General features: G+C 38.2%; 1 protein-coding gene across 5 annotated transcripts in view; it reads right to left on the bottom strand.

Moving 5' to 3' along the window:
- Positions 1-2,919: 2,919 nt before the first annotated feature.
- LOC127424847 (tyrosine-protein phosphatase non-receptor type 2-like) overlaps positions 2,920-18,267 on the bottom strand; it is a 39,371-nt gene continuing 24,023 nt past the window's right edge. For 2 of the 5 annotated variants that reach the window (XM_051670334.1, XM_051670335.1), the window contains exons 8-11: positions 17,665-17,826; positions 17,096-17,292; positions 15,530-15,631; positions 2,926-6,525 (exon numbers count right to left, since the gene is read on the bottom strand). In XM_051670334.1, coding sequence (XP_051526294.1) covers positions 6,501-6,525; positions 15,530-15,631; positions 17,096-17,292; positions 17,665-17,826 — 486 coding nt within the window. In that variant the 3' untranslated portion in view covers positions 2,926-6,500. Of the gene's footprint in view, positions 6,526-8,670; positions 8,732-9,939; positions 10,074-15,529; positions 15,632-17,095; positions 17,293-17,664; positions 17,827-18,267 lie in introns of all 5 variants that reach the window. The other 3 variants (XM_051670333.1, XM_051670332.1, XM_051670336.1) reach the window with 3 other exon arrangements.

Genomic DNA, 18,267 nt, shown 5'->3' with positions numbered 1-18,267 from the left:
AGAAAGATTGAAGTGTTTGGCCTCAATTCCAAGCGTCATGTCTGGAGGAAACCAGGCACCGCTCATCACCTGCGCAATACCATCCCAATGGTGAAGCATGGTGGTGGCAGCATCATGTTGTGGGGGTGTTTTTCAGCGGCAGGGACTAGGGAACTGGTCAGGGTTGAAGGGAAGCTGAACACAGCAAAATACAGAGATATCCTTAATGAAAACCTGGTCCAGAGCGCTCAGGACCTCAGACTGGGCCGAAGGTTCATCTTCCAACAGGACAATGACTCTAAGCACACAGTCAAGACTTCACAAGAGTGGCTTAGGGACAACTCTGTGAATGTCCTTGAGTGGCCTAGCCAGTGTCTGGACTTGAACCCAATCGAACATCTCTGGAGAGACCTGAAAATGGCTGTCCACCTACAGTCCCCATCCACCCTGACAGAGCTTGAGAGGATCTACAGAGAAGAATGGCAGAAAATTCCACAAATCCAGGTGTGCAAAGCTTGTCGCATCATACCCAGACTTGAGGCTGTAATCGCTGCCAAAGGTGCTTCAGCTAAGTACTGAGTTAAGGGTCTGAATACTTATGTTAATGTGATATTTCAGTTTTTTATTTTTAATAAATTTTCAAAGTTATCAAAAATCTGGTTTATGCTTTGTGGTTATGGCGTATGGAGTGTAGATTGATGTGAAAAAAAGTAATAATTAAAAATATTTTAGCATAAGTCTACAGCATAACAAAATGTGAAAAAAATGAAGGGGTCTGAATGCACTGTATATACACATGCATATATGTAATTTTATAAATATAAATGAGAACTTTTATTTTGTAATTAAAAATGTACAAAAATTTACCATTCAAAATCATTTTAAGATGTATGCATTTCAATTTCATAATGAATTTCCATCAAATTAAATTGAGTAGTCTTTAATAATACTTATGGTTTTTTATTTTAATTTTGTTAAAAGATTACACAATTCAGTTTGATGGAAATTTGGAATGAAATGTGAAGATATAAAAAAAGACTTAAATATTTGTTGTGTACTTCTGTCATTCCAAATCTTCATGACAAAAAAAAAAAAAAAAAAAAAAAACACAATGTGGTTTAAACGACTTGCGTGCACTCCATTCCAAGTCTACTGAAGTCACACGATTTTTGATTAATTATTCACTAATAATCATCTCTTGAGGTCTGCTGATTGCTGCGATTGGATCATTTAGTCAGTAGGTTGAAATCCAGATCCAGATCTGTCCAATGTGAGAATGAATCAGTCAGACTGGTTTTGTGAACTAGATCAATAGATTAATTTAAAAGATCTGACACAAAAGAACTAGTGCTGTCAGTCGATTACAGATTTTTATTGCATAATTTTCCATAGTTTATTGCAGATTTTGAAAGTGCTGAAATTTGACTATATAATAATTAATTATAATTTTTTTTTTTTTTTTATAATTTTCTTTATTCATCACACATATACAGTGAAATTCTTCTTTTTCACATATCCCAGCTAGGCTGGGGTCAGAGTGCAGGGTCAGCCATGATTACAGTGCCCCTGGAGCAGATAGGGTCAAGGGCCTTGCTCAAGGGCCCAACAGTGGTATCTTGGCGGTGCTGGGGCTTGAACTCCTGACCTTCTGATCAATAACCCAGAGCCTTAACTGCTGAGCTACCACTGCCCCTGAGCTACTGCACTTCTTGTCAAAATGCATTTATTTCCTTGTAGGAAAGAAAGCAAAACAATATGTAACATTATAATGCTTTGTTAACATTTTACAAACAAAGCCTTCCACAGTATAAAGATAGAAATGCACTAAAATAGCACCAATTCAAGTAACATTATACATTTCCCAAAGTCTAAGTGGGAGTTTGACTAATAGAAAGAACTAGTCTCCACATAGGTTGCATTTTCATTGCAATGGGCTTTAAATCTCTTAAACTCTCATCCTCCACAATATTAATCTGCCAGTAGACTGTGGCTATATGCTTTGTTACAGCAATCATGAAGCCGCGTTCATTATTCGCATCAGGGCGTCAATGTCAGTGCCAAGCTCCGCTTTGAACTCCACATGAAAATCGGCGCAGACAAAAATGTCTCATTCTGTGTTTTGGTGATAGTTAAGACGACGTGCTTCTATGTTAACTATATTGTGCCTTACAGAGGATGCAAAATACTTTTTGTAATTTGTAGCCTACATACAAATAGCATTAAGAGGTCATTTAAATGTAATTTAGAGGTAATAAAAAGAGGTAACACGTTAATTCTGACAGCTCTAAAAAAGAATAATTGTTCATCATTGCAACTTTCGTGACTGCTCCAAGGAACGTGAAGTAGGATGTCAAGATATCTACTGAATAATGACAAACATTTTAGTCTGTTTGTCATATAAAGCTATCATATGGCTTAAGAAGACACTGAATATTGTGTACAAGTCAAATGGACCATTTTTAATAGTGCTTTTTTTCTTTCTTGACAGCACCAGTCCTTATTTACTTTCATTATAAGGAAAGAGTTTGCAGGATATTCTTCAAAATTTCCCCTTTTGCGTTCCAAGGATGAAATAACAGCATATGGTTTTGGAACAACATGAGGGTGAGTAAACAATGACAGGACTTTCATTTTTTAACCATCCCTTTGATTCTTCTGATGATGATCTTCTGGTGCTTTTCTAATCTGTCTCCATCCACTGGTGGATGACAGAACATGGCTGGCTCTCTGCCACTCCAGTTTCCCAGCAGAGGAGCAGTTCTTGTTTTGTGATGCAGCTCTAAACCGGCTGTGACCAGTTTTGTGTTACTAGCCATTCTTGTGGGAGGAAAGTGAAAACTCTGAAGGCTCTTGAAACATAGTTTGATCATGATGTCATTGTTTAATCCCAAACAAAAAGTCATAAATATAAAGAGAGGCACAATAATAATCATGACGCATTATGGATGTCTGCTTTAGGAGTTAAGCTTTACAACAAACACCAAGTCACGTTTTCCATGTTCATGAAAATCATGGAAATATCAGGGAATTTTTAAATTGTGATTTCCAGACCTAGAAAAGTCATGGAAATTTCTGTAACACTTTACATTAATGTTCCCTTTGTTAAGGGTTTTTTATTAACTAATAAGCCATTTACAAATGCATTATAAATCACTGATATGCAGTTATAACAACATGAATAAAAAGGCTGACTTTCATGCAATACTTTCCAAAGAGTGAGCATTTTAAGTTACATGTTATAAATGATTCATAAATACACTCATTCATACTTACATTAATCAAAAACATGAAATGCCCTACTCCAAAATTCATGTCACAATACAGAGAAAAACAGACTATTATAGTGATTAAAGTAGGGATTATATCATTTTTGTGTTTACAGTATATTCAATACTGTAATGTCTTGACTCTCTAGTGTTGTTATATTACTTGTCACACTGATGTCAAAAGAATGGTGCTACTCCGATTGGTGTTCCAATTTACCTGGTCCTCCGCAAAAACACTTCAGGTATCTAATGTTTGCAACTCTTTAAGAAATGCTTCATATATGTCCACTTTACATTAAGGTATATTTTCATATGTTATTAATGTTCAATAAATGTTATAAAGCAATTGTAATGTGAGATAAGATGGCTCACTTTTTGGCAAGTAATGCATGACAGTCGCCATTTTTATTTGTTATAACCGTATATCAATGATTTGTAATGCATCTGTAAATTAATTATTGGTCATTAACCCATTTATAAACCCTTAACAAAGGAAACATTAATTTTATACCAAAATGTCTATAGTGAAATAAATATATTAGAGCTGTTGTGGTTAACACGTTAATAGCGCGTTAACGCAATATTTTTTTAACGGCGTTAACGCACATCCTTAATACACTGATCAGCCACAAAACGTAAAAAAAAAAATTTCTCCCCTTTTCTCCCGAATTCCCACTACTTAGTAGGTCTTCGTGGTGGCGCGGTTACTCACCTCAATCCAGGTGGCGGAAGACAAGTCTCTGTTGCCTCCGCTTCTGAGACAGTCAATCCGCGCATCTCATCACGTGGCTCACTGTGCGTGACACCGCGGAGACTCACAGCATGTGGAGGCTCATGCTACTCTCTGCGATCCACACACAACTCACCACATGCCCCATTGAGAGTGAGAACCACTAATCATGACCACAAGGATGTTACCCCATGTGACTCTACCCTCCCTAGCAACTGGGTCAATTTGGTTGCTTAGGAGACCTGGCTGGAGTCACTCAGCACACCCTGGATTCGAACTCACGACTCCAGGGGTGGTAGTCAGCGTTAATACTCGCTGAGCTATCCAGGCCACGATCAGCCACATTAAAACCACCTGCCTAATATTGTGTAGGTCCCCTTCGTGCCAATTTAGCCGCCAAAACAGCGCCAACCCGCATCTCAGAATAGCATTCTGAGATGATATTCTTCACACCACAATTGTACAGAGTGTGTTATCTGAGTTACCGTACACTTTGTCAGTTCGAACCAGTCTGGCCAATCTCTGTTGACCTTTCTCATTAACAATGCGTTTCCGTCCACAGAACTGCCGCTCACTGGTTGTTTTTTTGTTTTTGGCTCCATTCTGAGTAAATTCTAGAGACTGTTGTGTGTGAAATTCCCAGGAGATCAGCAGTTACAGAAATACTCAAACCAGCCCATCTGGCACCAGCAATCATGCCACGGTCCAAATCATGGAGGTCACATTTTTCCTCCATTCTGATGGTTGATGTGAACATTAACTGAAGCTCCTGACCTGTATCTGCTGATTTTATACATTACACTGCTGCCACATGATTGGATGATTAGATAATCGCATGAATAAGTAGATGTACAGGTGTTCCTGATAAAGTGGCCGGTGAGTGTATATCATATACTCAAATATAATCGTTTAAATATATTAATTCCAACAATGGGTGACAAATACAATGGAAATACGACACAGAAATTTCTATTTCTTCTATTCAGTAAACATAAACGGCATGAAAATCCATTGCACCAAAGGTCTGGGAATCATGCCACGTAATTTAACAGCAAATACATATTATGGTACAAACACACTGAGGATGTGGTCCGTTATGTAGCATGATGCACTTGAATCCGTATTTTATGTACAATGGGATGAATCAAAATCCCCATAATATCATTTCGCCCTTGATAGGTCCGTGCACCTCTGCACCACAGGTTGCAAAACCCTGTTTTAGGCTAGTGTTGTAGTTTACGTAGACTTTCTAAACTCTGTGTTTTAATGTAATTAATGTAGTAAAGGTTACAGCAATAACAGCATATAAAAATAGACTTGAGAAAGCAGCACTGCCATTGGAATACTTCTCTTGAACCTGAGCTTCAACCTCCATGTCCTAGTCAAAAAGCCTCCTCAAAAGAGGGTGGTTTTTCAGGAGGGGAGTTGTCCTCCACAATCCACTGCAAACTCAAACATTCAAATCTAACTGCATTCTGGTAAGGGACTGCAGACTTTTCACAATCCAATCAATTCGCAAAGGATAAGACAAGTCCCACCCCACATTTTTCTCATTGAGTATCCGGTTTCGTTTAGAAATACACCATATTGCCGAAATAAAATGGAAGTGCAAATGCTGATTCATGACAACAGTGTTGGGTAGATTACTTTTGAAATGTAATCTGGTAATCAGAATGTAATCCATAGTTTAGGTGATTTAATCTGATCGTTTTAATGAAAATCTAATGATTAATTTTAAATGTAAGTATCAACATTTCTTTTTTCCTAAACATTAGTAAGCATAAGAAAAATTACACTAGTTTTTGCCATTGGCTGATTTGTAATGTAATAATTTCATTCATAAAGAATGATTGGAAAAAGTAGACAAAGGCACTCATCGTTACAGAAACTAAATGATGCCAGTTTTATTTGTGGATCCTACTCTTGGATAAAGAAAAGTAAGACTCTTCAACATCAGACACTGTTGGTTTGTTCTGTGTCTAAACCAAATGCAGTGTCTGTTTATCATTTTGTACAATCAATTTCTTTTTTACATTTCATAAGGTACACTATGTACACAATGTGACCACTCATCAGCATAAGACATCATCTAATAATCTCACAAATTGGATTTGAGCATACAGTCCTGCAGATATGATAGGAAATTTCAAGTAATTTCTTATAAAAAATAGAGCATTTCATTTTGCCTCTGAAAAAAAGTTGTCTAAAAATACAATGTTTGAATAGCATTAGAAATGCATAGACCTACTTCAGATCTTGCTACTTTTTCCCCAACAAAAACAGAGCGAAAAAAAAAAAAAAACGAAGACACAAAATAGGTCCAATGAAATTAAAACCAATCCAAACCATGGCGATGCACTGTCCTCTTGATATTGAGTTTCATCCCCTGTAACAGTGCTGGTGTGTGCTGTTGTGCGGAGTGGAGAAACTTTCTCCAAGAGTTCATGCTGTAAACGGTTTTAAAAAACACGGGTGGATGGGGGAGCATTATGGGATGGAGATCTCTTGCTGAGGTTGCCATGGAGTTAGGAGTCACTGGTTGTTCTCGCTCTGTTGATAGAGTCACAGAATTCCAAGTCAGATATTTAAACAACAATGTTGAAAGCAATGTTCCATATTAATACAAGTTCAGCTCTATCAACAATATCTGTAACATACTGTCAAACAAGGTCTAAAATTCACTTTTTATCTTTTAACTTTATTTTTTTAAATACATTTTTAATTCACTAAAAATAGCTGATTTGAATGTTCAGTTCATTCAGGAATCGGACGACACTGGTCACGCTGCAGTTGTTGATTCACTAAAAAGAACTGGTTCAAAAGAATTATTAGTTCAGGAATCAGACAACACTGGTCACGCTGTAGTTGTTAATTCACTAACAAGAAGCGGTTCATAAGAATCATTAGTTCAGGAATCGGACAACACCAGTCGCACTGTAGTTTTTAATTTACTTAAAAAAAAAAAAAAATAAAAAAAATAAAAACGGTTCATAAGAGTAATTTGTTTGGGAATAGGCCAACACTCGTCATGCTGTTGTTTTTAATTTAATTTATATTTTAAAAAAAATATATTTTTTCAAAAGGTTCATAAGACTTTGGAATCGGACAACACTGGTCACCCTGTAGTTTTTACATTTACAAACGTGAAGGGGCCTGGGTAGCTCAGCGAGTAAAAACGCTGACTTCCACCCCTGGAGTCCGAATCTAGGGCATGCCGAGTGACTAGCTAGGTCTCCTAAGCAACCAAATTGGCCCGGTTGCTAGGGAGAGTAGAGTGACATGGGGTAACCTCCTCATGGTCATCATAATGTGGTTCGCTCTCGGTGGGGCGTGGTTGTGCGTGGATGCTGCGGAGAATAGCGTGAAGCCTCCACACGCGCTCTCTCTCGCAGTAACATGCTCAACAAGCCACATGATAAGATGCGCGGATTGACGGTCTCAGATGCGGAGGCAACTGAGATTCATCCTCCGCCACCCGGATTGAGGCGAGTCACTACGCCACCTTCAGGGTTTAGAGTGCATTGGGAATTCCAAATTGAAAAAAAAAAAAGGTTCATAAGAGTAATTTGTTTGGGAATAGGACAACACTGGTCACACTGTAGATTTTAATTTACTTATATATATATATATATATATATAAAAAAAAAAAAGGTTCATAAGAGTAATTTGCTTTAGAATCGGACAACACTGGTCACGGTGTGGTTGCTGATTGCTAAAAAGAACCAGTTCATTAGAATCATTCGTTTGAGAATTGGACAACACTGGTCATGGTGTAGTTGTTGATTCACTAAAAAGAACCAGCCAAAAAGAGTCAATTGTTTTGGAATCAGACAACTCTACTCGCGCTGTAACTGTTGATTCTAACAGGCACAAAACAGTAATTTGTTTGGGAGTCAGACAACACTGGTCACGCTGTAGTTGTTAATTCACTAAAAAGAACCAGTTAAAAAGAATCATTCATTCAGGAATCTGACGACAATGGTTACTCTGTAGTTGTTGATTCAAACTGGCTCAAAAGGTTCCTTTGTTCAGAAATTAGACGACACTGTTCACGCTGTAGTTGTTGATTCACTAACAAGAACTGGTTCATAAGAGCCATTCGTTCTGGAATCTGACAACACTGGTTGCACTGTAGTTGTTGATTCCATTTAAAAAACAAAAAACGGTTCAAAAGATTAATTCATTCAGGAATCAGACCATACTGGTTGTGCTTTACATTTCACAATCTAGATTCAGTATCGCTCATTGGTAGAACACACTGTCCGAGTACTTTTGTACGGTTTTCTGTGTGCATTCCCGAAATAATCCACTTTAATGCAATCGTTACCGGAGAATTACAAAATCCGAGAGTGGTCTTCCCTTCTTACCAATGGCAAATACATTGACCCAACTACCACAGAAAATAGCACTTAGAAGCTCAAATAGTACATTTTGTTCCAAATAATTAATGGCTATTCTTAAAATAATAATTAAGGGCTTCAACAAAAATACAAGCATTTAATTTCTGCATTTAAACCATAATGTACACTTGGCCTGTAAACTTTCTATTGTAAGTGCATTAATGATTTTTGCTTGTTTTAACAAACAATGGTTATCGATAAAATAGATGCTGTCCATAGAGCTTAAATTGTACTGAAGCCAGACGATTCCTAAAACATTCAATGCATTCATGATTATTTGTTTCAAGCTCTGCACCTGAGTGACAGTCTGTTGAATTATGGGTAGTTGCCCCTCCATGCAGCAGGGGCCGAAACTCCTAAAATTGATGTAACAGAATGGCAGTCAGGATTGATGTATTGTTCTTTATTCTTCCACCATTCCTTTGCCTTCAGGAGTTAAAATGTTTTGGCATGTTATATGCAGCCTTGAGTAATCTGATTTTATTAATGCTGAATGTTGTAATTCCAGTGATGTGGAAAGGGAAACACTTGTAACTTGAGTGTGATAAAGGGGGGCAGAAAGGGCAAGTGAGTGGGAAGTTTAAATCTTTTTTGCATTTGTTATACATCATGCATCCTGTTTGGTCAGATTCAGATGGCAGAAGAAAAAGAAACTGTAGCGACACGATTAACCAAACAAACTCACACCTCACCCTACAGTAACTCACGAGTGCCGCCCCCATTCATCATGTTGCAAGAAAACAAACCACGCACGCATAAAACGTTTCAAAATTCAAATGAGTTACTGCATTGAGGCATTGCCAAAAACACTAAAGATCGCCGCCACAAATCAATCTAAAAGTTCCTCAATTCCATATAGGCTTATCTCAACATAACAAATATAATACATATAAAAATAATACCACCAGAGCAATTCTTGTTTTTTTTTTTGTTTTTTTGTACATTCAGTTTGGAATGCCCAATTCCCAATGCGCTCTAAGTCCTCGTGGTCGCATAGTGATTCGCCTCAGTCCGGGTGGCGGAGGACGAATCCCAGTTGCCTCCGCGTCTGAGACAGTCAACCCACACATCTTATCACGTGGCTTGTTGAGCGCGTTGCCACGGAGACATAGTGCGTGTGGAGGCTTCACGCCATCCACCGCGGCAACCACGCTCAATTCACCACACGCCCCACCGAGAACGAACCACATTATAGCGAACATGAGGAGGTTACCCCATGTGACTCTACCCTCCCTAGCAACCGGGCCAATTTGGTTGCTTACGAGACTTTGCTGGAGTCACTCAGCACACCCTGGGATTCGAACTAGCGAACTCCAGGGGTGGTAGCCAGCGTATTTTACCACTGAGCTACCCAGGCCCCCCACCAGAGCAATTCTAAACACAAAGTGGTGTTAAAATTAGTAAAGTTATGAACACAGTATACAAAAAGAAAGGCAAAACATCACACCATGCTAAAGCTCAGTCCTAAAATGTCAAATGAAAAGAGCCACGGCCAGCGAGAGCAGCAGAAAGCTTCAAACCAGCACATCACAGCACACAGAGCCTGAGCGTGGCTCTCACGTACAGCCTGAGGATTGTGAAGAGCCTGGACAAGCTCGTCTTTACAAAAATCCTGCAGAAATGCCACTGCTGCCTCATTGGGGAGGATTCCCAACAGGGCAGCACTCGCTGTGTCACGTACAGCAAATACAGCCCAGACTGCAACCATAACATAAGACACAATTACACACAAGCTGCTACAGGATAACATGGTATTCACCTGTACTTTACAGAATTTACCTCAAATTTGACAGAGCTCAGTGACAAGTGTCACAAATTGTGCTGTTACTTCAGTCTGGACTCAACACAATTCACAAATCAGAATTTCACTCTAACATGGTCACTTATCTGAAAGCTGTTGATACCTAATGAAGCTTATTAAATGGATAGTTTCAATTCTAGATCCTGACTGGTCAATGCAGCGTTTCAGTCGTCCTAAAATACTCAATAGAGTGCAACAGTGCCCGCCCACGTTTTCAGACGTTTAGTTTTTTTCCCCATTCATATTTTCCATGGGGATTTCATCAATTTTTTAACGAAAGAGTTTTAAACCATGAATCAAACCAACCAGCTCCAAGAAGAATCGCAACATTACCAACTTTGACTTGAAGCAACAAAAAAATTTGAAAATCAGAAAACAGACAAAAGTACAAGACTGTGTACTTTACATTTTTAATGAGGGAATGAACTACAATCCCAAGCACTACGAATGACTTTTTTGGCCACAATTCTCTGATTGGTGGATTCCCCCCCTCCACTATTATATTCCACTATTAAACACAAATTTTTTAAATCACGTTGAAAAAATGTGAACGGGTGGCTTCAGCAGAAGCATATACAATCGATTAACAACCTCGGAGCTCACAGTAGGTTTTCTTTATTCTCTACTTATTCTACTTTTTTGTTTTTGTTTTCACCAAATCATCAGCAGCCTCCATTTATAGGGCTCCAGACTGTGACTAAACTGGTCGCAAATGCGGGAAAAAAAAATAAAAATGAGTTACAACAATAATTTAAAATCTAGTCAAAATCTGCAAGAAAAATCCTCCAGTCTTCGGTTTCCCAGCATCTTCTACACATTTGAGGTCCTCCCAACAGTGGCTATATGATGTTAAGATCCAGCTATTGACACTTAGTACAGTTGAAGTACTCAAACAAAACTATTACAAAAGTTACAAACATTCATTAATGCTCAAGAAGGCAGACTCAGTTTTTCACAATTCCTGACATTTAATCGTAGAAAACATTCCCTGTCTTAGGTCAGTTAGGATCACTATTTTATTTTAAGAATGTGAAATGTCAGAATAATAGTAGAGAGAATGATTTATTTCAGCTTTTATTTCTTTCATCACATTCCCAGTAGGTCAGAAGTTTACTTTTACTTTGTTAGTATTTGGCAGCATTGCCTTTAAATTGTTTAACTTGGGCCAAACTTTTTGGGTAGCCTTCCACAAACTTCTCACTATAAATTGCTGGAATTTTGGCCCGTTCCTCCAGACAGAACTGGTGTAACTGAGACAGGTTTGTAGGCGTCGTTGCTCGCATATGCTTTTTCAGTTCTGCCCACAAATTTTCTATCGGATTGAAGTCAGGGCTTTGTGATGACCACTCCAGTACCTTGACTTTGTTGTCCTTAAGCCATTTTGCCACAACTTTGGAGGTATCCTTGGGGTTATTGTCCATTTGGAAGACCCATTTGCGATCGAGCTTTAACTTCATGGCTGATGTCTTGAGATGTTGCTTCAATATATCAACATAATTGTCCTTCCTTTTGATGCCATCTATTTTGTGAAGTGCACCAGTCCCTCCTGCAGCAAAGTACCCCCACAACATGATGCTGCCACCCCCATGCTTCACGGTTGGGATGGTGTTCTTCGGCTTGCAAGCCTCACCCTTTTTCCTCCAAACATAATGACGGACATTATGGCCAAAAAGTTCCATTTTTGTTTCATCAGACCAGAGGACGTTTCAAGATCTTTGTCCTCATGTGCACTTGCGAACTGTAGTCTGGCTTTTTTATGGCGGTTTTGGAGCAGTGGCTTCTTCCTTGCTGAGCAGTCTTTCAGGTTATGTCGATATAGAACTCGTCTTACTGTGGATATAGATACTAGTCTACCTGTTTCCTCCAGCATCTTCACAAGGTCCTTTGCTGTTGTTCTGGAATTGATCTGCATTTTTCGCACCAAACTACGTTCATCTTTAGGAGACAGAATGAGTCTCCTTCCTGAGCGGTATGATGGCTGCGTGGTCCAATGGTGTTTATACTTGCGTACTATGGTTTGTGTAGATGAACATAGTACCTTCAGGCATTTGGAAATTGCTCCCAAGGATGAACCAGACTTGTGGAGGTCCACAATTTTTTTTCTGAGGTCTTGGCTGATTCCTTTTGATTTTCCTATGATGTCAAGCAAAGAGGCACTGAGTTTGAAGGTAGGCCTTAAAATACATCCAGAGGTACACCTCCAATTCAGTACACCTCCTATCAGAAGCTAATTGTCTAAAGGCTTGACATCATTTTCTTGAATTTTCCAAGCTGCTTAAAGGCACAGTTAACTTAGTGTATGTAAACTTCTGACCCACTGGAATTGTGATATAGTCAATTAAATGCGAAACAATCTGTCTGTAAACAATTTTTGGAACAATTACTTTTGTCATGCACAAAGTAGATGTCCTAAATGACTTGCCAAAACTACAGTTTGCTAATATTTAATCTGTGGAGAGGTAAAAAAAAATGAGTTTTAATGACTTCAACCTAAGTGCATGTAAACTTCTGACTTCAACTGTATGTAAATATCTGTAATGTAGCTTCTGAAGGGCAGTAGTACTAAGTACAAAATATGATCTTTTGTCTCTTATATTTTGTAAAAATTCTGAAAGGGGTGTGTAAACTTATGCACTTAAGTTTATATATGTAATACTGTATATATCGATTTTTAAAACTATCGGTTATCAGCTGTCTTTTCTTTGAATTTCTAACATGCTTCTGAAGAACCATCAAAATCAAGCAATTCTGTAATTTGGCAACTAAAACCGCCATTTGGCTCCTAAATCATAAGTTTCAGTTTTGTAAACAATGGCTCCATAGTCATTTTTTTTTAGTCTGGAGCCCTACATTTATTTAGCCTTCATGACCAAAACACTGTCAGTGACTTTGATATCTTAAATGTAGATGCTTCTTTGTGCTGCAACTTTCTTTAAACTAAAAAACAAACAGTTGTGCCCAAAATCTAAAATTTTTCAAGCATTTTTTTGTAATGCATTTGAGCTTCTATTTGAGGTGCTCTATAAATTAATATTACTATTATTCAGTGTGAATAACATGTTAACGACCATATCAGTCCAAATGACCAATTATCGTTATCAGTGTGACTGGCCGATATAGAGCTGTTCAGCTGTGAAGTCAATTTGTAGGCGAACCCGGAAGTCTAATTCACCATGGGTTCCCTCTACATTTTCTTATGGGTTTTCATAATGGGGTTTTTGAACTTACTAGTAAAAATAAGGTCTGTGGTAAATATTACTTGACGATACATGGAGTTTTGTTGTATAACATAAATTACACACTTTCATTACTCAAACATGAATTGTAAAGTTGGCGTGAATTATTATAAATTTTTTTTGAAGTATGTAATTCAATACGGCTTCAAAATTCACATTTGAAGTATGACTGTGTAATTTATGTTGTAGAATAAAACATCCACGTATCATCAAGTAATGTTTACCACAGACCTTATTTTAATCATAAGTTCAAAAACACCATTATAAAAACCCATAGGAAAATCCTAAGGGAATCCTTGGTAAATACTCTTCCAGGTTTTTGGACTACAACCTGAACAGCTTTATTGGAAGCAGATAATACTGAGTCTTACAACCCTAATTCCAAAAAAGTTTAGACAGGCAAATAAGGACTAATAACATGGTGATGTTAAACAGGTGAGGCAATCATGTCATAGTATATAAGGAGCCTCCAAAAAAAGCCAAGTCCTTCAAGAGCAAGGATAGGTTGAGGTTCACCTATTTGCCAACAGATGCGTCGGCAAATAATCCAGCGCTTTGAGAACAATGTTCTCCAAAGACAAATTGGAAGGATTTTGGGCATTTCACCCTCTACAGTGCACAATATATTTAAAAGATTCAAGGAATATGGTTAAATCTCGGTGCGTAAAGGGCAAGATGAAAACCACTTCTGAATGCGTGTGATATTCGATCCCTCAGACGTCACGGTCTTAAAATCCATCATGTGTCTGTAATGGATTTCATGACATGTGCTCGTGAATATTCTGGTAAAACTTTGTCAGTCAACACCATTTGCCACTGCATTCACAGTTGCAAGTTAAAACTTTACTATGTAAAGTTTTACATAGTATTTTTGTAATTGGGGTTGTATTTTTTTCCAGTTCAAATAGTATACTCTGTTGAGTACTTTTAAAAACCTGGTACAGAAACAGTTATCCATCTTTTCTACTATACATTATAATGTGTTAAATCCCGATTTTACTTGAGAGATGCAAATTTGTAGATTAAAAAAAATGTATACATACAGGCAGAACAGTATAGCTTTACAATATTGGCCATCATATTGGTTATTGATCATTACATTAAAAAAATATTGGCTATTTTATTAGCCTAACTTTTTTTTCCTCCCCCTTTCTCCCCAAATTGGCATGCCCAATTCCCAATGCGCTCTAGGTCCTCGTGGTGGCATAATGACTCGCCTCAATCCGGGTGGTGGAGGACGAATCTCAGTTGCCTCCGCGTCCGAGACCGTCAATCCGCGCATCTTACCATATGGCTTGCTGAGCGCGTTACCGCGGCGACCTTGCGTGTGGAGGCTCACGCTATTCTCCACGGCATCCACGCACAACTCACCACGCGCCCCACCGAGAGCGAGAACCACATTATTATCGACCATGAGGAGGTTACCCCAATGTGACTCTAACCACCCTAGCAATCGGGCCAATTGGTTGCTTAGGAGACCTGGCTGGAATCACTCAGCACGCCCTGGATTCGAACTTGCGACTCCAGGTGTGGTAGTCAGCATCTTTACTCGCTGAGCTACCCAGGCCCCCTAGCCAATCTTTTTATATAGATGCATAGCTCATTTATTAGCATTCATTCTCAGTAATGCCAAGGTTGTGTGCAATAATTCTACACACAGTACAGTTCGTTCTGGCATGCAGACATGTAAGAAAATGCTGGTTAAATCAAGAATCCCTGAAGGACAAGACACCACAGGTCAAACAAGAGTAAAAAACAAGTATGCTCCTCACTTGTGGAGTAATTACTGCAATACAACAGTCCCATCACAGGATATACAGTACATTTAAGGCATAAGTAGCAGCAGGATTGCTCCCTGCACTGTAAATCCTGAAGACATGGGTCAGAAAATAACCCAAAACTGGCCCAGAAGACAAACAAGGACTGCAAGTCTACCAAGGTAACTGTATCAGATCTAAGACACTACAAACTAACCAATATTATGAGAGCTATGTGGGTTGAAGCATCTGTGGGATTATATGACATTACACACACATGACCAAACATGATAAAGTGACTCAATGAGTCAGTGAGGGATAGAGCATGTTAAAATCACATTCCATTTAGTCAAGTTTCACCTTTTCCTCTTCTTATCTGGGTCGTTGATTCGGGGTTTTGTCTGTTTCTGAGTCTTCTGTGATGAGTTGGGCACCTTCTCATCCCTCTGTCTTTTACGACCGCTGGAGAGTATAAACAGTGAAAATATCATGTCATTGTGGTATAAACCAGAGAAATGCCTAATCAAATACCATGTTCTAATCTGGCAGAATATATTTGATGTTTAAATTAACAGCTATGTGAAGCATAATTTAGGACCAATGAGATTTCACTGTGGCACTGTGCCAACACAACGTAAACAAAAATACAAATTAAGGTAGAGATAAAATGTCTTTCTGTGTTATGTGTCACTTGTGGTCAGGCTGGTTAGGACAAAAAGATTCGATTTATTGGTGTGTGAATGGTTAGGATAAGGTGTTAGCCTCGACAAGCAATCACAATGGAAAATGTTTCAGTCTATTTTTTTTTTTAAGACTCATAATTGGGTAAAACATGTCCAAATCACATTACCCCAAAATCAAAAGTATATTCAGGACAACGAAAATTAAGCATTTTTTAGGATCAGAAAGATATTTTGCATTGTAATTTTATTTACATGACAATTAAGCACATTTCTCTCTAAATCCCAAAAAAGTTGAGGGGAACAGTTATGAAAACAAAAATATCTTAATGGTCTTAATATTTTTACAAATCATATTTTAATTAGAGCTGTCAAAATTAACACGTTAACACATGAGATTAAAACATTTAAACGCGTTTACCATTAATATAGCATAAACAGGTCAGAAGGGCGGAACCTTTGCGTTGTCCGTCCGAAGTCATTACACCGATGCACACTTCACGAGACACACAGCAGTGGTTCAGTGTCAGTGATAAAGTGATGGAGACTGGACTTAACGCTATTTGATGTACAAAAAAAAGCCTTGATGGAACTTGTGATAGAAATCAAGTGTTTTTCAGACTACGTAAGGAACATTTTAATTACCACAGAATTACGTCAAGTCTTAACGATCACCAAAATGCAGAATGAGACGTTTTTATCAGCAAACACTTTTCAGGTGGAGTTCAAAGTGGCGCTGATGCCCTAATGCAAATCACGAACTCGGCTTCACGATTATCACAGTCTACCAGCAGATTAATATTGTGGAGGATAAGAGTTTAAGAGATTTAAAGCCCATTGCAATGAAAATGCAACCTATGTGGAGACTAGTTCTTTCAATTAGTCAAACTCCCACTTAGACTTTGGGAAATGTTTAATTTTACTTGAATTGGTGCTATTTTAGTGCATTTCTATCTTTATACTGTGGAAGGCTTTGTTTGTAAAATGTTAATAAAGCATTATAGTGTTGCATATTGTTTTGTTTTCTTTCCTAAGATGGAAATAAATGCATTTTGACAGGAAAAAAAAGTGTATATAGTGTCAAATTTCAGCACTTTCAAAATCTGTGATTAATCGCAATTAACTACGAAAAATTATGCGATTAATCGCAATTAAAAAAATGTTATCGACTGACAGCACTAATTTAAATTTCTTATGTCCTTCTTTTGATTGTGGGGTGAAATGCATCCAATGTCTTGTTAAATACTTTGTTCCAGCATCTCTGTCTGGTTCTTTATTTGGGGTCTCTTGGCCTGATTTTTTTGCTGTCTTAGTGTCCATCCCATCCTCCAGACGAGACAGCTTGCTGCCGTTATAACGCTCTGTGCACTTAGGAGGTTGTGGTGGCGGGGGAGACTCAGACAGGGGCTCCTGGTCCTCTCTGGAGAGCTCTCGCCACTGTTTCTGCACACAGACATATTCAACCAAATCAATATCCACACCACAAACACACAGCAAGTCTAGTCCAAAGTCCAATGAAAGGGGTCATAATTGATGTTAGCTGTTCTGGAACACACCCTCTTTTTTCTGCTTTACTACCACACTCTCAATTTCCTGCCTCCCATATATGGGTTGCCCTGTGAATGCGCATAATGATTGATGGCCAGAAAGCACAACAAAATCATCTGACTGGCTAAATAAAAAATTTGACAGCAGCAGCTGTATTGGAAATAGCTTGCAACACCTTTATTGGACATTCTGTTGCAAATTATTAACTCTTAGTAATAATTACACACACACACACACGTGTTGTTCATTATTGTGGTGATGATATACCTGCACAGAGGAGTCTCCCATAATATACTTGGCTCCTTCCAGCACAGCCATGTATGAGAAACGCAGCTGGTCAGGAGTCTGAATCAGACCCATCCGATACTTTCTCATGTCCAGCAGAATCTTTTTAATGTCTACTGCCAATGGGTCTTTCTTTTTGTCCATCTGAAAGCATCAATAATGGAGGACAAGGCAGTTGTTTAATAACCTCTAAAGTCCCAAATGTACAGGAAGAAATATACACTTTGTTCCACGTGAACAGATACTGAAAGTATAACTAATGTAGAACCACCATTAGGCAAACATAATAATTTGAGAAGATAGTAAAGCCACTAATTCAAAAGCTTTTCAACCGTTTTTAAACACTGCATACAAACACTTTTCCATATACATAGTATATACTTATATTGGTGTTTCTTCAACTTTAGGCAATTTCATGTCCCAGATACTGATTTCTATAAAAACGAACATCCTTCATTTTTTTATATAATGGTCACATTAAAACTGACTTGGAAACTTTTTACCAGGCCTTCAGAATTTATTTTTGGTACTTTTCAAATGCCTTTTATGTACAGATTTGACTGTTTTAGGCTTGACCCAGAATTT

The sequence above is a fragment of the Myxocyprinus asiaticus genome, chromosome 34 (genome assembly GCF_019703515.2).
Source record: "Myxocyprinus asiaticus isolate MX2 ecotype Aquarium Trade chromosome 34, UBuf_Myxa_2, whole genome shotgun sequence".
In the NCBI taxonomy this organism is placed as follows: Eukaryota; Metazoa; Chordata; class Actinopteri; order Cypriniformes; family Catostomidae; genus Myxocyprinus; species Myxocyprinus asiaticus.
This window is presented reverse-complemented; position numbering and strand designations above follow the sequence as displayed.